This window comes from Pocillopora damicornis, chromosome 2, assembly GCF_964200805.1.
Source record: "Pocillopora damicornis chromosome 2, jaPocDami1.2, whole genome shotgun sequence".
NCBI classification, from domain to species: domain Eukaryota; kingdom Metazoa; phylum Cnidaria; class Anthozoa; order Scleractinia; family Pocilloporidae; genus Pocillopora; species Pocillopora damicornis.
Genome location: NC_142671.1, coordinates 35,673,714 through 35,692,440, shown reverse-complemented (window position 1 = coordinate 35,692,440; position 18,727 = coordinate 35,673,714). Strand labels below are relative to the sequence as shown.

General features: G+C 38.5%; 2 protein-coding genes across 9 annotated transcripts; one reads left to right on the top strand and one right to left on the bottom strand.

Moving 5' to 3' along the window:
* The first annotated feature begins 221 nt into the window (after positions 1 to 221).
* LOC149051058 (uncharacterized) lies at positions 222 to 909 on the top strand. Its single transcript, XM_089193690.1, has 2 exons — positions 222 to 291; positions 379 to 909. Exons 1-2 carry the CDS (start codon positions 222 to 224, stop codon positions 897 to 899), a joined length of 591 nt encoding a protein of 196 aa, XP_089049816.1. The 3' UTR covers positions 900 to 909.
* Positions 884 to 18,195, bottom strand: LOC113668068 (uncharacterized). Of its 8 annotated transcripts, none has more exons than XM_089197481.1 (4): positions 18,066 to 18,195; positions 13,106 to 13,213; positions 12,895 to 12,961; positions 884 to 7,389 (listed from the first exon to the last, which is right to left on the bottom strand). In XM_089197481.1, the coding sequence occupies exon 4, from the start codon at positions 3,112 to 3,114 to the stop codon at positions 1,165 to 1,167; it is 1,950 nt and encodes a 649-aa protein (XP_089053607.1). In that variant the 5' UTR covers positions 3,115 to 7,389; positions 12,895 to 12,961; positions 13,106 to 13,213; positions 18,066 to 18,195; the 3' UTR covers positions 884 to 1,164. The 8 variants fall into 8 exon arrangements, 3 of the variants coding, with proteins under 3 accessions (XP_089053607.1, XP_089053605.1, XP_089053606.1); XR_016183972.1 differs by lacking the exons at positions 884 to 7,389; positions 18,066 to 18,195 and adding exons at positions 7,951 to 10,135; positions 10,246 to 10,336 and having other exon boundaries at positions 13,106 to 13,323; XM_089197479.1 differs by lacking the exon at positions 18,066 to 18,195 and having other exon boundaries at positions 13,106 to 13,323.
* Between the last annotated feature and the right edge of the window lie 532 nt (positions 18,196 to 18,727).

Below are 18,727 nucleotides of genomic sequence, written 5' to 3'. Positions count from 1 at the left end.
TTTCTTTCAGAAAATAGGCATTTCGGTAAGGTGTCATTACACCCGTCACGAAAACTACCATGCATTGGCAAGGTCCTCTTCATTGAGGAGGACGGTTTTCAGGTGCATTACTGGAAAGGTACTTACTCAGGAAAATGCAGTCCTCAGCATATTCCTCGACAGAAAACAACACCATGGAAGGGGAACCTTCCTTAGAGTGTTACAGTGTGTATAGTGTAATAATGTCACATCTGTACAAGCGGCAAAGCTCCTCGCTCAACAACCCAAACGTCGAAGAGTTATCACTGCAAGGTACTTGCCACATGGCTGCCATTTCAAATGTCTTGGCATCAAACCGGAAAAACTCTGGAAAATTTGAGGTATTTGATTAATGGAGAGATGGAGATGACTTAGTTGACAGAGACAAAAGTAGTCTTGGTCGCTTGGTACCACGATTCATACCGAGTGAAGATTCCTTGTCTGACAGGGCTTCAGCTTTATTCAACCGCAAAGTAAAGTTTAGTCTATTTTCAACCAAAAGGGAGTCACCGGAGGTTCGAATTGAGATGCAGATTGACATGGATATTTATAAAACATATTTACAAAATATTGGATTTGTAAAAAAGTCAAGAGGACGGGAAGTACATTGTGTTGATGATAACTCTCATTTATGCGATCTACTTGGTAGTAAGTGGTTTGAGAGAATTCAAAATGTAAATGGAGACTTTTGTTATGTCATTCCTGCAACTGTAAGATTTTGGCTTCATGAAAAAAAGCCTGTAGGAGAGTTTGTTTATGTCGGCGATACTCTTGTAGAAAGCCACACTGAAAGTGACTTGGAAGTCATTTTTACATTTGTTCGTGGGGATGGTGTGAAGGCTGAATACAACAGTAATGAGTGGAAATCGCCCCCATCCTAACAGTAGTAGTAGCCACAATGTTTCTGACAATATCAAACATGTAATGCATTAATGTTGACCAAAGAGGACGAGTTGTTGCCCATTCTAACAATAATCCCTATTCCTCGGGGGGATATAGGCACTATCTCAGCTTTATCTATTACAAGTTTTTATAACAGATTATAACAATTTGTTAGTGCTTGTATTGTGTACAATTTAGGGCTGCAAAATTATTTATTTGATATAACAACAACAATTTATTAAGGTACTTCCATATCATCTATCTCTAGACCGATATATTCTCATTTTGACATTTCGTAACCCATTTGCTGTTTGATTTGATCACATGTAAGGGAGAACAACATGGTTTAAATGCACATGAGCTACATGGGGATAAACAGGTCTTAATATTATGACCCTCTAATTTACAGTTTCCACAAGTAACACTTCTTGTGCCTCTTTGGCTGCCAAGATCCTCGAAATATTCAATTCTGTTCCTTTTTTGTACAATTTGTTTTACCGCATCCATTCCTCGTTGATTGGTAGATCTGAAGAAGTCCTTTGTTGTTTTGTCATTAAGTTTCTCTAGACCTTGCTGAGTGAAGGAGCTGATAGTACCATACATTTGTATAAACTCAGGCACATGCCATACCAGTGCATGCATGTAGGGAGTAACATGCTTAGTGTGATACAATTTCAAAAACTGTTCCAGAAAAGATTTTGATGCCTCCTGAATTTCTTCTTTGCTCTGTTGAGGAATAGTGGAACTCAACATGTTTGCAATTGTTAGAAACTGTTTCCACAACTGTGATATTTGATCAGATTTCTGGTGATTGGGCAATACCCTAGTGAAATCAATGTTCCTAAATAATTTCTGTTTCTCTGGGCCTGTTAGATCCCGCCATTTCAATTTCTTTGAATCCTTACAGACAAACCAGTTGAAGGGAATTTTGAGGGTATCATTTAGATAAGTCTCCCAGCCTGCCATGTGCTTGTACTTTGATCTATTAAAACCATCATTAAAAGTTTTGTTTTTGTCAAGTGCATCTTGACGTCGCAGCTCTTGAATGACGAGGTTAATTAGGTTGTCAGAAATTCTAAGAAAAAGGTGAAGTGAATCTATGACAACATGATCAATGGGAATTGAGGGAAAAAGTGGAGCATGTTTAGAATTGTACTTCTCCACTGTTCTTGACTTTGTATTCACTTGTTGTTGAATCTCCTCAATTGAACGTGCTCCTTTTGAGACATCAGTGAGAGACCATTCTTTTCTTCCATCATATTTGTTATATAAGGGACATTTACACCAAATACAGGGGTATGTAGCATGGGCAGCACCAAGACCGCAAACACATGCAAGGAATTTCCAATCCCCTCCCAGGAACCACTCAATTTCAAACTGCTCTGTTCCCACTGACAAATGTTTTAAAGATTCTACATCTTTTCGGATGTCTGTCAATGCTTTGGAAAGTGTTTCATAGTTTTCAGGCTCCTTTATAACAGCTATCAAATGATTGCCACCAGCTGCCTGAGCCAATGTTCCTTCATCAAGGACAGTGAAGGTAACATTGATGACATGTAGTCGTTTGCCAATATTGGTACCATCCCCAGAAAGTTTAACTCGAATCTTATGATTTTCTTTGAAAGCAGCATTAGGACTGTTTTTCATAAGAGTCTGCAACCTTACTTCTAGTCGTTCCTCTATGCTCTGCTGAATCCCACAAGTATCATTGGGAGTACTTGACAGATTCCATTTACTATTTAAAGCTTTTATCCTCTCCTTGACTTTCCATGACCGAGGTAGTTCCTTGCAAATCATAGAAAGTTCATGGTATGCTTCATTTGATATATTAAATCTTTCCTTTGTGTACAGCAGTAAATTTATGTCATCAATCTCCTCATCAGTGACTGTCTCGGCTCGAGATGAGTTTTGAATGTTATTGTTATCAACCAATGTGAGAGTCTCGTACTCTTGAGTGTTCTCATGGAAAATTTCAACTTTAGTGGCAACAAAATTATGAAGTCCAAGAAATGAAAGTGAAGTTTCACAGTCTGTGACCATTTGCTTTCGAACTCTAGTTTGATGCCTTTTGCTATAGTCTAGAAATGTTTTACTTTTGGTAGGACCCCTTGATTTCTTATCTTTTTGTAGTTTCATTAATTTCTGGACAAGCCCTTTAAATTTCTTTTGAAATTTGCTAGTAATGTCTTTGTTTTTAGCAACTGCTTCCTTCATTTTCTGCTAAATTTTGGCCTTCTTGCACTTTTCATCTTTAAGATCATCTTCAAGCTTTCTTTTCTGTCCCCTCAATTCATTGTTTTCGTTTTGGAGCATAACACAGTCCATTTCATAGAAATATATCTTAAAATTCCAAGTTGAAAATTTACCCCTTGTCCAATTGGAAAAGAGTTTTTTCACCCCATTGCCTCCCATAGTTTTGGCTTTGGCTAGTGCTTGATTTAATCGCCAGATCTTTGTTTTGAATTCTTGGATCAGCCTATGATTTATTATTACACCAGGGATCCCGCACTCCTGTCCGACTTTTTGTATAAGTATCCTTAAAACGGAGTTTTGTTTGCCTAAGCTTTCCTCTGGATCGAGTTCTTCTTCACGGTCAGCCTCTTGTTTTGAAGATTTGTACAATTCGTACAGAAGTTTACTGCCAACAAACATGTAGAACATTTATCAATTGCTGAACATGAAATCGGGCGCAACTTCATAAATTTACGACATATTTGGAATTTATTGATTCAAAGATTACTTGTTTAGTTGGGCCTGAAATGATGGATATTCTTTGTGGCTGTAATTCCCACCATCGCCGTTTTCCTTCTTTTCTTCGTCGTTTTGCACGGCCTCTACTGCACAAAACAACACAAACGTAATGCAAATTACAAGAATAGCGCGGGCATTACGCATCATCGCCAACATCTGCGAAGAAGTACTTTTCAATCGCCGATTTACATATATTTTTTCGCTTCAACACGTACGAATTTGGAGCCAAAATGTTTATTAGATCCCAGGCTTTCCAGATCAACCCGTACATTCGCATATTTTAAACGACTAGGCCACTCCAGGCCGCTTGAAGTGATGAGTTTGTTTGGCCGAGCGGTCAATGCCAGTCACGACTTCTTTCAAGTTCGACGACTTCGAAGCCCGATTTACATGGTTTATTTTTCACTTTTCCAAAGTATTTTGCGACTTATAGATAGAGTAATAAATATATATCGTAAATCTAACCGTACATTTAGATAAAGTTATCGTTAACTTTGTCTAGTTCTGCTTTTCGCTAAAAAATTAACAATTTCCGCCATGATTTTGTGTCACTATTGGGGGCCTGGAAACGAAAAAAAAATTAGAGGCAAATGTCATGTATGACCGGTCAGGCTGACCGGTCATACTATTCCAGTCAATTCCTTGCAGATACAATGTTTCTTCCTTTCTTTCCAACAGAACCCATTTTATGGATATATGGGACTTTGCAAGGCAGCATTTATACTGTTTACTCTTTCCTTTCCAATAAAATCGCCCTCACTACGGATATATGGGAATTTGCAGGGCAGCACCTATACTATGCAAGTCAATTCCTAACAGATGAAATGTTTCTTCCTTTCTTTGCAACAGGAGCAACGTCACAATAGATATATGGGACTTTGCAAGGCGGCATTTATACTATTTGCTTTCCAATAAAATCGCTATCACTACGGATGTTTGGGATTTTGCAGGGCAGCATGTATACTATGCAAGTCAATTCCCAGCAAATGCAATGTTTCTTCCTTTCTTTCCAACATAAGCAACGTTACAATGGATATATGGGACTTTGCAAGGCAGCATTTATACTGTTTGCTCTTTGCTTTCCAATAAAATCGCCCTCACTACGGATGTATGGCACTTTGCAGGGCAACACTTATACTATGCAAGTCAATTCCTAGCTGATGCAATGTTTCTTCCTTTCTTTCCAACAGAAGCAATGTTATGGATATATGGGACTTTGCAAGGCAAAATTTATACTGATTGCTCTTTGCTTTCCAATAAAATCGCCCTCACTACGGATATATGGGACTTTGCAGGGCAGCACCTATACTATGCAAGTCAATCCCCTGCAAACCGCAATACTACTGCCCCAATTAGCAAGGACCATCGATATGATGTGTGCAATCTTAAGTACTAGTCTCTTGGAAAGGTGCATTGTTTTTTTAATGCTGGAAAGAAAGCTTTGGGCATTGAACTTGTAAATTGCTGGTTAGTTTCAGCTTACAACCCCGATCGTTTCGTTGTTTAAATTTCTGTTTACTTGGTTAAGAGAAAGAAGCCAATCCCGTATTTTTAAGGAGTTCGTGAGGCAACTGCAAACGCGTATACCTTCAAGATATGAGTGAATGCTACTGTTGCAACTAGTTAGAGGCATGCAAACAGTCTATGAACGGTGACACTGTGTTTACTGACTTTTCTCATGCAGCTGAAATCACATGTGTCAGCGATCACCCCGAGTCCAAGATAAAGTTGTTTAAGCATCACTTTGTACAATATTTTTCATTTAGATGACAACGTCCTCCTTTAAAAGGACAGCACAATCGCAAATGCCTATTGATACAAGGAATTTTGAAGAACATTTGTGCTAAGCCAGTTCCTTACTGGCGTATGTAGTTTTTACTCCACCAACATAGGTCTACATCCATTCAGTAAAACGTTCAAGTCAATTTACGATGACAGGAGATTGATTCATAGTGGCCATCAGGCCCACTTACATAAACATCTCCAATACCATTTTCAACTCCATCTACAAAATCCTCATTTTCCTTGCAAAGCCACTTTATCATCCTCAATAATGAAATAAATGCTCTCGCCATTTCCATAATTTTCCTTCCTTCTTGTACCCTTAAATTAAGTACTAACAATTCCACGTTAAGACTGATGGCTTCGCTGCACAGAAATATTTACTCAGTCTTATCAAATAGTTCAATGTTCTATTGGTTGAAAACGATGGCTTCTGCATCCACAATTCTAACAGATTTTCAGTTTTAGTTGAATTCCTTTTAAATTTCACTAGTTCTCAAATGGCGATCAATATTGTGAGAACAAACTTTATTTAGTGAGTTCCCAAAAGGAGAACGAAATATATAAAATGAATTTCAATTAACCTGTCACCTCAAAAAGTAGGGGATCTAGAAATCGGAGGAAATCTACATGCCCTGAATCAAGAATATGTTGATTCTACACTGAATATACAACCAGTGTGCGAGAATTTAAAGGTTCTGTCTATTTTGAATTGCAACCTTGAACTAAACTCAAAGGATTACTTTAAAATTTTTTGAACCTTGAAAAATTGTATGGCAATGTCACCTACGTTCATTTAAGAGCGCTTCGTCAACTCTTAAACGAAAAACAAGTGAAATCTTGCAGGGAACGTTTCCAAAGAAAGCTGAAAAGGATGTTGAGGGAAAAGCGGAGGACACAGGAACAAGACGTGCAAACGGAGGAGAGAAAGGAGAGGATACGTGAACAAACGCGGGAAAGAGTTAGACGGCTAAGAGAAGAGAAGAGTTGCGACAAGCCGGAAATGATACCGCACATTCTGAAAGAAGTACGTCTGATGCCACACCTGTATTGAAAAGTAGGATGGCAAAATCCCGTGCGTTGAAGAAAACAGGTCAAGCCCTACCAGAAACGCCGGAAAAAAAGGCAGAGCTTTTGGAATCAATTTCCTCAAGTCCCCGTAAGAGGAAAATTTTGACTAAATAAGGACTCGTGAAAACCCCCGAAGAATTGTCCTTGTTTTCAAGGACTGTATGAAATTCAGAAAAACTTTGACCAATAAATCTGTTGAAATTTCTTTTCGATCACAGCACGCTGGCATGTGGAACAATACGAAGTAATCGTAAGGGATTCCCTGATCCCGTGAAAAAAGCGAAATTGAAGAAAGGCGAAGTCAACGCTTACAGAAGCAGTGAACTTCTTGCTATGAAGTTCAAAGACAAGAGAGATGTGCTAATGCTAACAACAATTCACAATGAGGAAATGGTTCCAGGACGAAGACTTGCAGCCCACCACAAACCAAGATGGATTGCAGAATGGGCGGAGTGGACCGTACTGATCAGCTGATGCAGCCATATGACATGGCAAGAAAATCCCTCAAATGGTACAAGAAACTGGCATGTCATTTTCTGCAGCTTGCCATGCTAAATAGTTTTCTAGTTTACAAGAAAGATCGTGGCCGAAAGCGCTTTTTGGAATTTCAGCATGTGATTTCAGTGCTTCTCTTTGGTACAGAAAATGACCAGCCTGACATTCCAAGAGAGGAAAATGTTGTAAGACTTACAGAAAGGCACTTTTTGGAGCAAATCCCACCAACAGCAAACAAGAGAAAAGCTCAGAAGAGGTGCAGAGTCTGTTATAAGAAGGATATACGGAAGGAAACCTGCTATTACTGCCCAAGTTGTCCATCGCAGCCCGGATTGTGCTACTACCCTTGCTTCGAACTTTACCACACAAAGTTTGTGTATTGGGCCAACACTTGAAAGACAAAAAAGACACACATGAAAAAATTCTTGTCAAAAACTTTATTACAAAAATTTGTGGCCAGTATTTTGCCATTTCGCTAAATACTGCGTGTAGTTGTCAGTGGGCTTCTTTGTTTACATAACTTATACTTGTTTTGAACAGACTCCTTTGTGTACATTTACAATGTTTTTTGAAGTAATATCTTGGATATATGTTGGCATTTGTTATGCAGTATTTTTGCAGCAGTTTTGAATCAGTTTTATTGTTCGAGACTTGTTTTTGTCCTGTTTTTATTGAAAAATGTGGAAATATGCAAATTTTCCCACGGTTATGAAGTAAATATTGATATCAAATTACGTCAACCTCAGCAAAATTGAGTTCATTGAAAAGAAAATTTTATGACCTTTCAGAAAATGTATACATGTCTATAGTTTCAGAGGAACACTTCTGGTATTTGAGGTCTTTTATGAGACACGCATTTTTAGTTAAAATGCTCTAGCAGACAGGGTACAATGGCACTGGCATCACCAGGCTTTTTTCTCTACATAGAGTATTTTTTCTTAAAGTAATATCTTGGATATATGTAAGCATATGTTATGCAAGTATTTTTGCATCACTTTGGAATAAATTTAATTGTTGAGAGACTTGTTTTTGTCCTATTTTTGTTGAAAAATGTGAAAAAAATGCAAATTTTCCCACGGTTATGACGTCATACTGATATCGAATTACGCCAACCTCAGCAAAATTTGCTTCGTTAGAAAGAAAATTTTATGACCTTTCAGAAAATATCTACATGTCTATAGTTTCGGGAAAAATACTTCTAGGGTTTGAGGTTTTTTGTGAGACAACCATTTTCAGTTAAAATGCAGTGGCACACAGGGTACAGAAAGGGGACATGGGGCGTGGCACTCAAGGGGCTAGTGTTACACCAATGTACATGGTGATTGTGCTAAAGGTCAATAAATTAAAGAGATCACTAAATCAAGGAAGTCTTGCCAGCCAGAACAAGCAACTATACCTACATGTTCTATTGGTCAAAAACCTATAAATAAAACAACTGAGGATACTGCTACACCATTTCTGAAGTAAGAATGCCAAGAATCAGCAATACATTCAATAGTTCACGAAAATCAGACCAGAGAAGGAAAAGAGGATTTAGAGAATGATCAAAACAGAAACAAACAACCCTCGTTTTGCAAGACTTACAGGAGATCACAAACTTGTCACAACTTGCAAAGTGAGAGAAAACCAATGAAATACCAAACCCAAACACAATGCATTTTCTTCCCTTTAAGAAATGGTACTTTGTGAAGAATCTCCTTTTTTTTCGATGAGGTGGGGGAAGGGGGGCCTTCTTTTTAACAATGGCACAATTTCTACCATCAATAGAGATGTATGGCATTTTGCAGGACAGCATCTAAACCATGCAACCTCCTTCCCATTGGATGTAATTTTTGTTCTGTCAGAATGTGTCAACATCAGTTAGATCAAGGTCAAATTCAAATGGGTGGAAATTTCATCCTTCTTTTCTCTACTGTCATAACACTCATAAACATATCTACAGCTATGAATAGTTATTCTTTGAGATACACTGATGATTTCATTTAATCAGGGAATATGAACATTTCCTTTAATTTATTATGTTCTTACCATCTACTGTATCACACAAGAACCCATCATTTCTCAACAAAGTACACAAAGTGATGTTAACAATTGTAAAGCTATTTATAAATGGATTTGAACCTTATTTAAGCTGCGCACATACATTTTAATTGTTTTCTTTTTCAGTGGCAAATAAATGCTAATAATAATAATAATAATACATAATATTTACAATAATCATAACATCACTGAGATTTTGAATTGCTAAAACTTTTAGTTTTAATGAGCCATTTTCCATATGATTTATTTAGGGCACTTTCCCCTTCCACAGCACCATGTACCTAAGGAAAGGATATTCAAGCAGGTAATACTGCTGTGTACACAAGAGAGAATAAAATCAAATGAGAGAAGCAAACAAAAGTAATCAGAATGGTGCACACCCACTGTTTGTGTACTGTGATGTTATCACCAGCAGATGTCTGCCTGCTTAAGGCCAGGATGACAAATATTTCATTGTCTTTCATCAGTTACGTTTTAGACCTCAAAATAACTGTCTTTTCTGATGCAAAGTCCTCAATTTGTGGCCCAAGAAGCATTATTCTAAGCTTTGTAAAATTCTATATTCTAATATTCTAAGCTTGGTAAATAGCAGTGAACTAAAAATTACTTTGCACAAGGAAAGTACATATGGAATGTACAATTATGTGGATCTGCTAGAGTATTGCATTCCTTGTAATCTATTTGTATTTACTGATGTTAAATCATTCATCACGAAAAAGTGAAAAAAATTTTTGAGCATGAGGGCCAGGTTAAATCTGAAAAGTGAAGCAGTGTCAAGATGACCTTTAAAATTGTGCCACATGGACCCTCTACAAGGAAAATACATTGCTGCTTAAGTGAGTTCTGTGAAATCCTTATTTCAAGAACACATTCAAGAATATCTCAACCAGAATACCTCCTTACATAAAAATGATGGATTACACCATACATGCACATCATGGTTACTCACAACCCCAAATTTTTGGAGTTCTACAAGTCTGTGAAGATTTTTACTGGCCAGGTGGTGTAGAGAAACAATGATGTGGCTCGCAGTGTAATCCTGCGAAAGTCCATCAAATGGGACTCTGCTGGAGATGTTCTTCAACAATAGCAAAAGCTGTGAAATCATGAGAGAGAGAGGCTCATGCTTATGAAAAGAGAAACTACACTTAATGGGATGAGAACATTAAAGAAAGCAGACAAAAAAGGCATACAAGTCACTCTTACTGGCAATCAAGTGAAGCTACCCTTTCAAAATCCACAAGCCCTGATAATCCTGAATTCTTCAAAAATGACAATAAAAGAATTGAAGGCTGAACTGAAAAGGAGAAATGCCAAGGGATTCAGTCAGAAAAACAAATCTGAGCTTTTACAACAACTAAAGGAGATTTGACAAGAAGAACATATAGGCAAATCAGTATGCAATGAATATGCTCTGATGAGTATTCCCATTTGTATTGAGCCAAAGTGGGCCATACAGCTGGAGTTATTCTGGCTTTTACAGCACTACGCCATAAAAATTATTTCTATCTCCCTATGGAGTTTTGGATTTTGCAAATGGTATGCAAGTCTATCAAAGTGTTGGTCTCTGCATGAAATTTGCAGATACCCAATATATAATTGTAAAAAAGCTTGAATGTGCAGTAAACTAAATGATATAAACAACAACAAGTGCAAAATTATTGCCTAGGAGAGCCTTTATGTTTATAAAAAAATAAGTATTTACTCTTTTTGTTTTGGATTTTCAGCAAAGGTTGCTAACATGTTAATAATCAATTTTTTTATCAATTAATCTCAAGTAACCAATACTTTTGAGGCTTTTACCTCAAGTTTTGCTATTTCTCACTTATTTTGTCTTATAAGTTTTATCTATCAGGAAAGTCCTGAGTTTCTGTGATGTTTTATATTTTCTGAAAAGCCCTTTTCATACATTTTAAAATTAGATATTTTAGATTATATTGCTGTATATATTTGTTGAGATATGAATTTAAAGATGAATGTGGACAATTTTTGCATTTTTTTTTGGGTGCAAGGGATAGGTTTACAAGCCAAATATCTCTTTCTGCTAAAGCTGACCCCATTCTTTGGTACCACTATGTCCAGAACAAGGTTTCTTTAGGTTCTACATTATCTTCACTTTTCTGATAATTCCTTAGCTCCTAGGCCTGATTCACCAAATTTCAACAAGTTGTACAAAATTCTGCATCTGCTGGATTTGATCACACCAAGGTTTAGGGCAGTTTACAGTCCTGAAAGGCAACTTGCTGTCAATGAAACCTTGATCAAATTAAAAGGGAAAGTTCATTTAGGGCAATTCATTCCCATAAAACCAAGCAGGTTTGGAATCAAGGCCTTTACAATGGCTGAATCAACCAATGGCTATGTTGTAGGGAGCATTACATACACTCAGAAGGAAGCCAATGTAGTCCAGAAGGGGAGAGTCCCTTAATAGACAGAAAGATACTTTGACTTGCATGACATGGCATGACACAAAGCCTATCAGTTTCTTAGGCACTGTACCCACATATAAAGATGATTCTGGTGTTGTGGAAAGATCCATGAAAGTAAATGGCCACTGGGTGAAGCAAAACTTTGCCAGCTATGATATAGTTAGCCTGTATAATGCTTACATGGGTGGTGTTGATGTCTCTGATCGGATGATTAGCTCATATGCAAGGCTAATGAGAGGTGCTGCACAATATTACAAGATTTTTATTCTACCTCATAGAAGTATGTATTTCAAATGCGCACATTTTGGAAAGAAAATCTCCAAATCATACCACCACAACCACTTTAGCCTTCAGAAAGTCATTGATAAGTGACTTGATTGAAGGAAAAACCTTCAGGAGGGACACCCAAATACAGCAGCCATCTACTTCTGGCATTTGATTTAATCAAGAACACTTTCACCACCTTGACAAAAGCAGTGACAAAAGATCCACTTGCAAGGTTCACCAACAACATGTAGATACCTTTTACAGCTGTGCAGTGTGTGGAGTACACATGTGCCTGGAGCCCTGTTTTCTCAGATATCACACAATGAAAGACTACTATTTCAGTGATGAAGATAGTGAAGGCCCCTGACAACTGAAAGAAGGAAGAGGAAGAGTTGCACCAGAGGAAGAGGAAGAAGACAGACAAACATGAAGGTGGAAGTGAAGTAACCAAGGCAAAGTGATATACAAGACAATGAGAGTGACTAACTCTAAGACTTTCTCAAAGATAATACTTCAAGATTTTGTTCCTCATAAGATAATTCCTGCCCTTGCAATAACATTAATTACTCAAATTTGTGTGCAGAGAAGTGTTATTAACCTTTAAAATTATATTTTCAATGTTTGAAGTTCATGATTTTTGTTTAAAACTAATAGTTCTAAAATATATTCGTCACAGGATTCTTTCAATCAATCCCGCTCAAAATTTCCAATAATTATACTGATTATGCATGTTGTGACGTCATCATATAATATACATCCCATAATAAGTTAAACTAATTGATAGGAAATTTTCTACTGATTATGAATAGATACATTGTCATGTGAGGCATTATTAAATACCAGCTCCTTCTTTCTCTGCAAATTTTGCTGAATTTACAGCCTCGAGCGCTTGAGCCCGCTCTATTAAATAGCATTTCGCTATTTAGCTTTGCCATGAAAATGGCTACCCATTAGTTGTAAAGGCGGAATGTGCAAATTGGTTTGCATGCATACCAGTCGAGTAAAAATACACCTACGCACTTTGGACCCTCAAAAAGGGGAGTGCTCATCTTGTAAAAGGTTTTGAGACACTTAACAAGCTAGATTTCGAAAGGTCGGATGATACAGTTTTACTGATAGTTCAGATGTAGCAAAATTCTTTCATATTTGGAGACCATACCTTTGCCAACTGCAGAGAGCGTCCAGTTTACTTCGTTTTGCATCTTCAGCCATTTCAACGCAGATCACTACACAGAATCAAAAGGATGAAAACACAATAATGAATTCAAACCTTAGGAAGCATAAGTATTAAAGAAGAGGGAAAATTAATGGAAAAATGCACGTAACAAGCTATGAAATTACCGAACGTGAATCATCAAAGAGACGCCTACCGAAGCACATGGTATCTTCGCAAGTTTCGCGTTGCCGTTCTTGATCTGGCACTTGGGTATGCACAGCCGCTCCTTACGGTGACTAACCATCTCTTCTGTTTTCTACGACTAGTTGGGAAATTAACATCGTTCTATTAAGTTTGCGAACGAAAAAACGATAACTTTCACGACATGACGCTTTGGGCCAGACCTTCGAAGACCGCAGCATGTCATGTGACAATCGACAGGAGCCTGCTTTACTTTTGGTCAGTGTCAAAATAATAGTCACGCAATCTTATGTCACCAGCCATAGAATTAGAAGGGAGTTACTACATCACGGGCGACGAGCGGGGATAGAAAAAACGACCCAAATATGAGCGGTCAGCGGTGAAACAGCTTTTATACTTCATATAGAGACATATAATTTGTTGTTCCAGAGACAATCGTGTTGTAAAGCCGAAATGTTAACAGTTTACTTCACAGTTTAAGCAATTTTTCAAAAGTGTTGATTGAACTCATATCTTTTACTGCTTTAATAAACAATGGAGGCTTCGGGGAGGGAGTCAGTGGCATTTGGAAAGGCACCAAGAATAATTATATATATGGTTTGTAGCTAGCTGCGTGACGTGCGTGACGAAAAAAAAAGTATCATGATTTCCAGTTGTCAAAATGTCAATCAAATTTGGCAGGAACTTGGTTTTCGCACTGTAGTTTGCTTTTAATGGAAGATTTTGCCATGGATGAAGACCAAAAGCCAACAATGTTAAGAGATTTAGAGATCGACTTTTTGAAAGAACATCTCAATGGCTTTTCTGTTGAAGGCAATTATTGTTTTGGATATTTCGAGGGAAACAGCAGAGATGGATGATCTGTTAGTTTAATTTCAGGCATTGAACTCCACGTGTTATGTACTTACAGAAAGCCATTCAAAAGAGAAAAACCACAACAGATTTTCTCAAACAGGTATATAATCTCTCAGTGTTTTAAAGTGCACAGATCCGGGCGACCCTAAAAGCCGGAACGGCGGAATGGCGGAATGGCGGAATGGCGGAATGGCGGAAAATGACCCCAAATCCTAAAACACGGAACGGCGGAAAATGACCCCAAATCCTAAAACACGGAACGGCGGAAAATGACCCCAAATCCTAAAACACGGAACGGCGGAAAATGACCCCAAATCCTAAAACACGGAACGGCGGAAAATGACCCCAAATCCTAAAACACGGAACGGCGAAAAATGACCTCAGATCCTAAAACATCGAACGGCGGAAAATGACCCCAAATCCTAAAACATGGAACGGATGTCAGGGGATGTTGCACAAATTTTGTACAAAGACACCAAGCGCTTGGCTCATTTATCCCCACGACGATAAGGCGCGTGACTAAAATTAAGTGTTATTAATTTTTTTCTTTTACTGAGTGGTATAAATAATAATGAACCATTATGCATGAAAGATAGCTGCGTTTTCGCGTTGTAAACCTGTTTAGTTACCTTTTGTTATGCAAAATTTGCCATGAGTTTTAGTCGCGGCATAAAAAGTCGCACAGCATGTGAAAACCAACTCGACATACCACATTACAATAAACAATTGTAACTTTGATACGTTTCCTGGTCACGTCTGCATTGATTTATTGAAACAATAATATCTCATATGCTTGTAAATGTGAGAACATCACAGGAACGTTTTCAGGCTTCTCAAAATATGACAACGTTCAGCCCCAGCTCCAAACTTAGACTAGCGTGAGAGCAAGCCCTCGTTACGAGCCCTTCAATACGAGCGTTTTTTCATCCACGAATAAGTTTTGGGACTTGAGTAACACTAGTTGAAGAGAGGTTTGCAGGGTGTCACGCGCGTGGGAATTTCTCATGGCGTGAAAAGACAAAAGAAAGTTAGCAGAAGGAAGCCGTCAAGAAGAATTTGAAGAATTTCTTCGCGACCAGGTGTCCAAAACACCACCATTCTACTGTGAAATTTACGGCTTACATATCAGCGGAAGAAATAAACTTTCTAAACAAAAAAGAGGCTATTTCACCAATTCGTTCAGCGGATTTCTTCTGTTCCTCAACAAATTGCAAATCGTCAACTCTATGGCGTTTAAATTGCCCTTTCTGAAAGGGAAGTGTAATTCAGACGGATCTTTGGATTGTCATGGTTTACCATTATTCGAGTGGAAGCAGTTGCGAGACAAAGAAGAGGCTATCGGTCGAGGATCCTATGGTTTGGTTTTTGGGATGGGATTAATGGGATTAAAAAGTGAACATATCGTTAGGTTTCAAGCTGTGTGCATGGAACCGTGTGCAATGATGCTTGAATATTTGTTTTTCGACTTCGCTCCCTTATTCAAATTCTTCTTGACGGCTTCCTTCTGCTAACTTTCTTTTGTCTTTTCACGCCATGAGAAATTCCCACGCGCGTGACACCCTGCAAACCTCTCTTCAACTAGTGTTACTCAAGTCCAAAACTTATTCGTAGATAAAAAACGCTCGTATTGAAGGGCTCGTAACGAGGGCTTGCTCTCACGCTAGTCTAAGTTTGGAGCTGGGGCTGAACGTTGTCATATTTTGAGAAGCCTGAAAACGTTCCTGTGATGTTCTCACATTTACAAGCATATGAGATATTATTGTTTCAATAAATCAATGCAGACGTGACCAGGAAACGTATCAAAGTTACAATTGTTTATTGTAATGTGGTATGTCGAGTTGGTTTTCACATGCTGTGCGACTTTTTATGCCGCGACTAAAACTCATGGCAAATTTTGCATAACAAAAGGTAACTAAACAGGTTTACAACGCGAAAACGCAGCTATCTTTCATGCATAATGGTTCATTATTATTTATACCACTCAGTAAAAGAAAAAAATTAATAACACTTAATTTTAGTCACGCGCCTTATCGTCTTGGGGATAAATGAGCCAAGCGCTTGGTGTCTGTACAAAATTTGTGCAACATCCCCTGACATCCGTTCCATGTCAGGATTTGGGGTCATTTTCCGCCGTTCGATGTTTTAGGATCTGAGGTCATTTTTCGCCGTTCCGTGTTTTAGGATTTGGGGTCATTTTCCGCCGTTCCATGTTTTAGGATTTGGGGTCATTTTCCGCCGTTCCGTGTTTTAGGATTTGGGGTCATTTTCCGCCGTTCCGTGTTTTAGGATTTGGGGTCATTTTCCGCCGTTCCGTGTTTTAGGATTTGGGGTCATTTTCCGCCGTTCCGTGTTTTAGGATTTGGGGTCATTTTCCGCCGTTCCGTGTTTTAGGATTTGGGGTCATTTTCCGCCGTTCCGTGTTTTAGGATTTGGGGTCATTTTCCGCCGTTCCGTGTTTTAGGATTTGGGGTCATTTTCCGCCGTTCCGTGTTTTAGGATTTGGGGTCATTTTCCGCCGTTCCGTGTTTTAGGATTTGGGGTCATTTTCCGCCATTCCGCCATTCCGCCATTCCGCCGTTCCGGCTTTTAGGGTCGCCCCACAGATCCCGGTTTCCTATCCTGAGTCAAGAGGTTGAATTTAAGCTTATTCAAATGGACTGATTAATTTTCTTTTCACGATGGCTGCGGCCAGTTTTTCCATGCAAGTTGTCTGGATGTGCCTTTCGCGGAGACGCTTACGCAACATTTCACCTGCCTTTAGGGTGGCTTCTTGTCAGCACAAGTAAAGTTTAAATTTTAAAGCTGACTATAACAACGAACCAGATGATGAACTTAATGTCATGTACAGACCTTAATTTGCAAGATAAGAAATACAGTCCTTGGTAGTCAATTAAGATAGATTTCCACGAGCGTCAATGGTGCAGAATCGTAACTTGATGGAGCCAACAGTGGACAACATCCCAGAATTCAAACTTTGTGATTTTTTTCTCGGCTTAAACGCTAAGTCAGTTGTTCAATTGGATAGGAAGAAAAACATTTCGAACGGAAAACAGAATTATTTGCACGTGTGAATCTTTGGAGAAAAGGTCTCCTAAACGAGTGGTCTTGATTGTAAATATTTAAGGAATGGTAAATACATTAGCCTTAACATGGCTGTTTCTCGAAGCTCAGTGTTTTCCTACTTGCCTTTTTTCCACGTGAATTGGGGGCGATTGAATAGATATAATATGCAGTAAAAGAACTTCAGCTGATAGAAATTTTAAATTTCTCATCTTAGGCTGTGGATACAAAATTAAAGTGAAAAGGAAGCCAACTGTGATTAATGCTTTGAACAAGTCAAGATACGTTTTTTTCGTCACACAACAAGTTACATAACGTTAATATCATTCTTCTTGATGCCTTTCCCGGTGTCACCAATGTCTTTCCCGATGCCTCCGTTGGTTAATAGAGCATTAAAAGTATTGTTTCAGTTAAAGCTTGAGGAAAATTGCTTAACTTTTTAAGTAGCGAAGTGTAACTTGGTAACATTTCGGCTTTACAACACGATTGTTTTCTGCAACTACAAAACGTACATTTAATTCTTGTTGGTACCTTTCGGATGCCACCGATGCCTTCATTGTTTATTAAAGCAGTAATAGATATATGTACAATCAACACTTTTGAATTGCTTAACATTTTATTTAGCGAAGTAAACTGTTTACACTTCGGCTTTACAACACGATTGTTTCCTGATACTACAAATGATCTGTCTATATATGTAGTATGAAAGTTGTTTTACCGCTGACCACTCGTATTTGGGTCGTTTTTTCTATCCCCGCTCGTCGCCCGTGATGTAGTAACTCCCGAATTAGAAGGGGTACAGTCGAATGACTCGAACCCTCGCTATCTCGAACCTCGTGCTAACTCGAACGAAAGCCGATTCGCCCGTCATACATTTACTGAAAATTTACCCTCGACAACTCGAACTTCCCGTGAACTCGAAGCAATTTTCGTATCCTTTCAGGGGAAGTTCTCTACATATATTACCCTCGATAACTCGAACCGCGTCCAACCTCCTCTGTCAATACGTGACTGAAACAAAACAAACAATGTAATACAGAACAAAACATTTTCGTTACCTTGTGATTTCCACTGAAGGTTCAAGTTATCGAGATTCGACTGTACTTCTTAATAACAGGCCACGGGGTTGGGTCTCTGAATGGTGTCACCTTTTCACGACTGGATTGATTGTAATGGGCTGCATCTTTGATAGAGTCACCAGAATATGATGGCCGCATTCATTTTTGGGGATTTGGGGTTATGAAAAATTTGGTACGTGTAGGGATTTAAAAATGGGAACCCTTTTGTTTAACTTCCCGACATGCGAGCGTCAGAATGTTCGCGCACTATTAATGAAGAAAGTGACCAAGATGGATCAGCGAAAATTACATATGTCCAAGAGTGACAAGGGGTACTGAGAGGTCAGCGGCAAATGCTGAGCAAAAATTAACCCAAGTACCCCCTCCTCCTCGGGGTTCTTAAGGTGATATTATGTTTTTGGGTGTAAGCTTATGAATTAGGTGCCATTTATACGCGATGATGAAAGGTCTATCGTCTGTACTTTTAATTAGTGGCATGGTAAACAAGACGACAAATGGTATGTACCCTGTCAAGTAACCATCTCCGGGCACTAGAAAATTGTCCTTATGCAACACAAAGAAATAAGGTTTCGTGAAAGTGAACCTGGACAGAGAGACATTTTTTTCCTTAATTTGATTCAGGGATTATCGTGGGATTTCTG

Bases quoted from the DNA above. Each gene is read 5' to 3' on its own strand.
- LOC113668068 (XM_089197481.1), bottom strand. From the start codon at position 3,114: ATGAAGGAAGCAGTTGCTAAAAACAAAGACATTACTAGCAAATTTCAA.
- LOC149051058 (XM_089193690.1), top strand. From the start codon at position 222: ATGTCACATCTGTACAAGCGGCAAAGCTCCTCGCTCAACAACCCAAAC. The intron at 292-378 runs GTACTTGCCACA...ATTAATGGAGAG, and splicing joins CGAAGAGTTATCACTGCAAG to ATGGAGATGACTTAGTTGAC.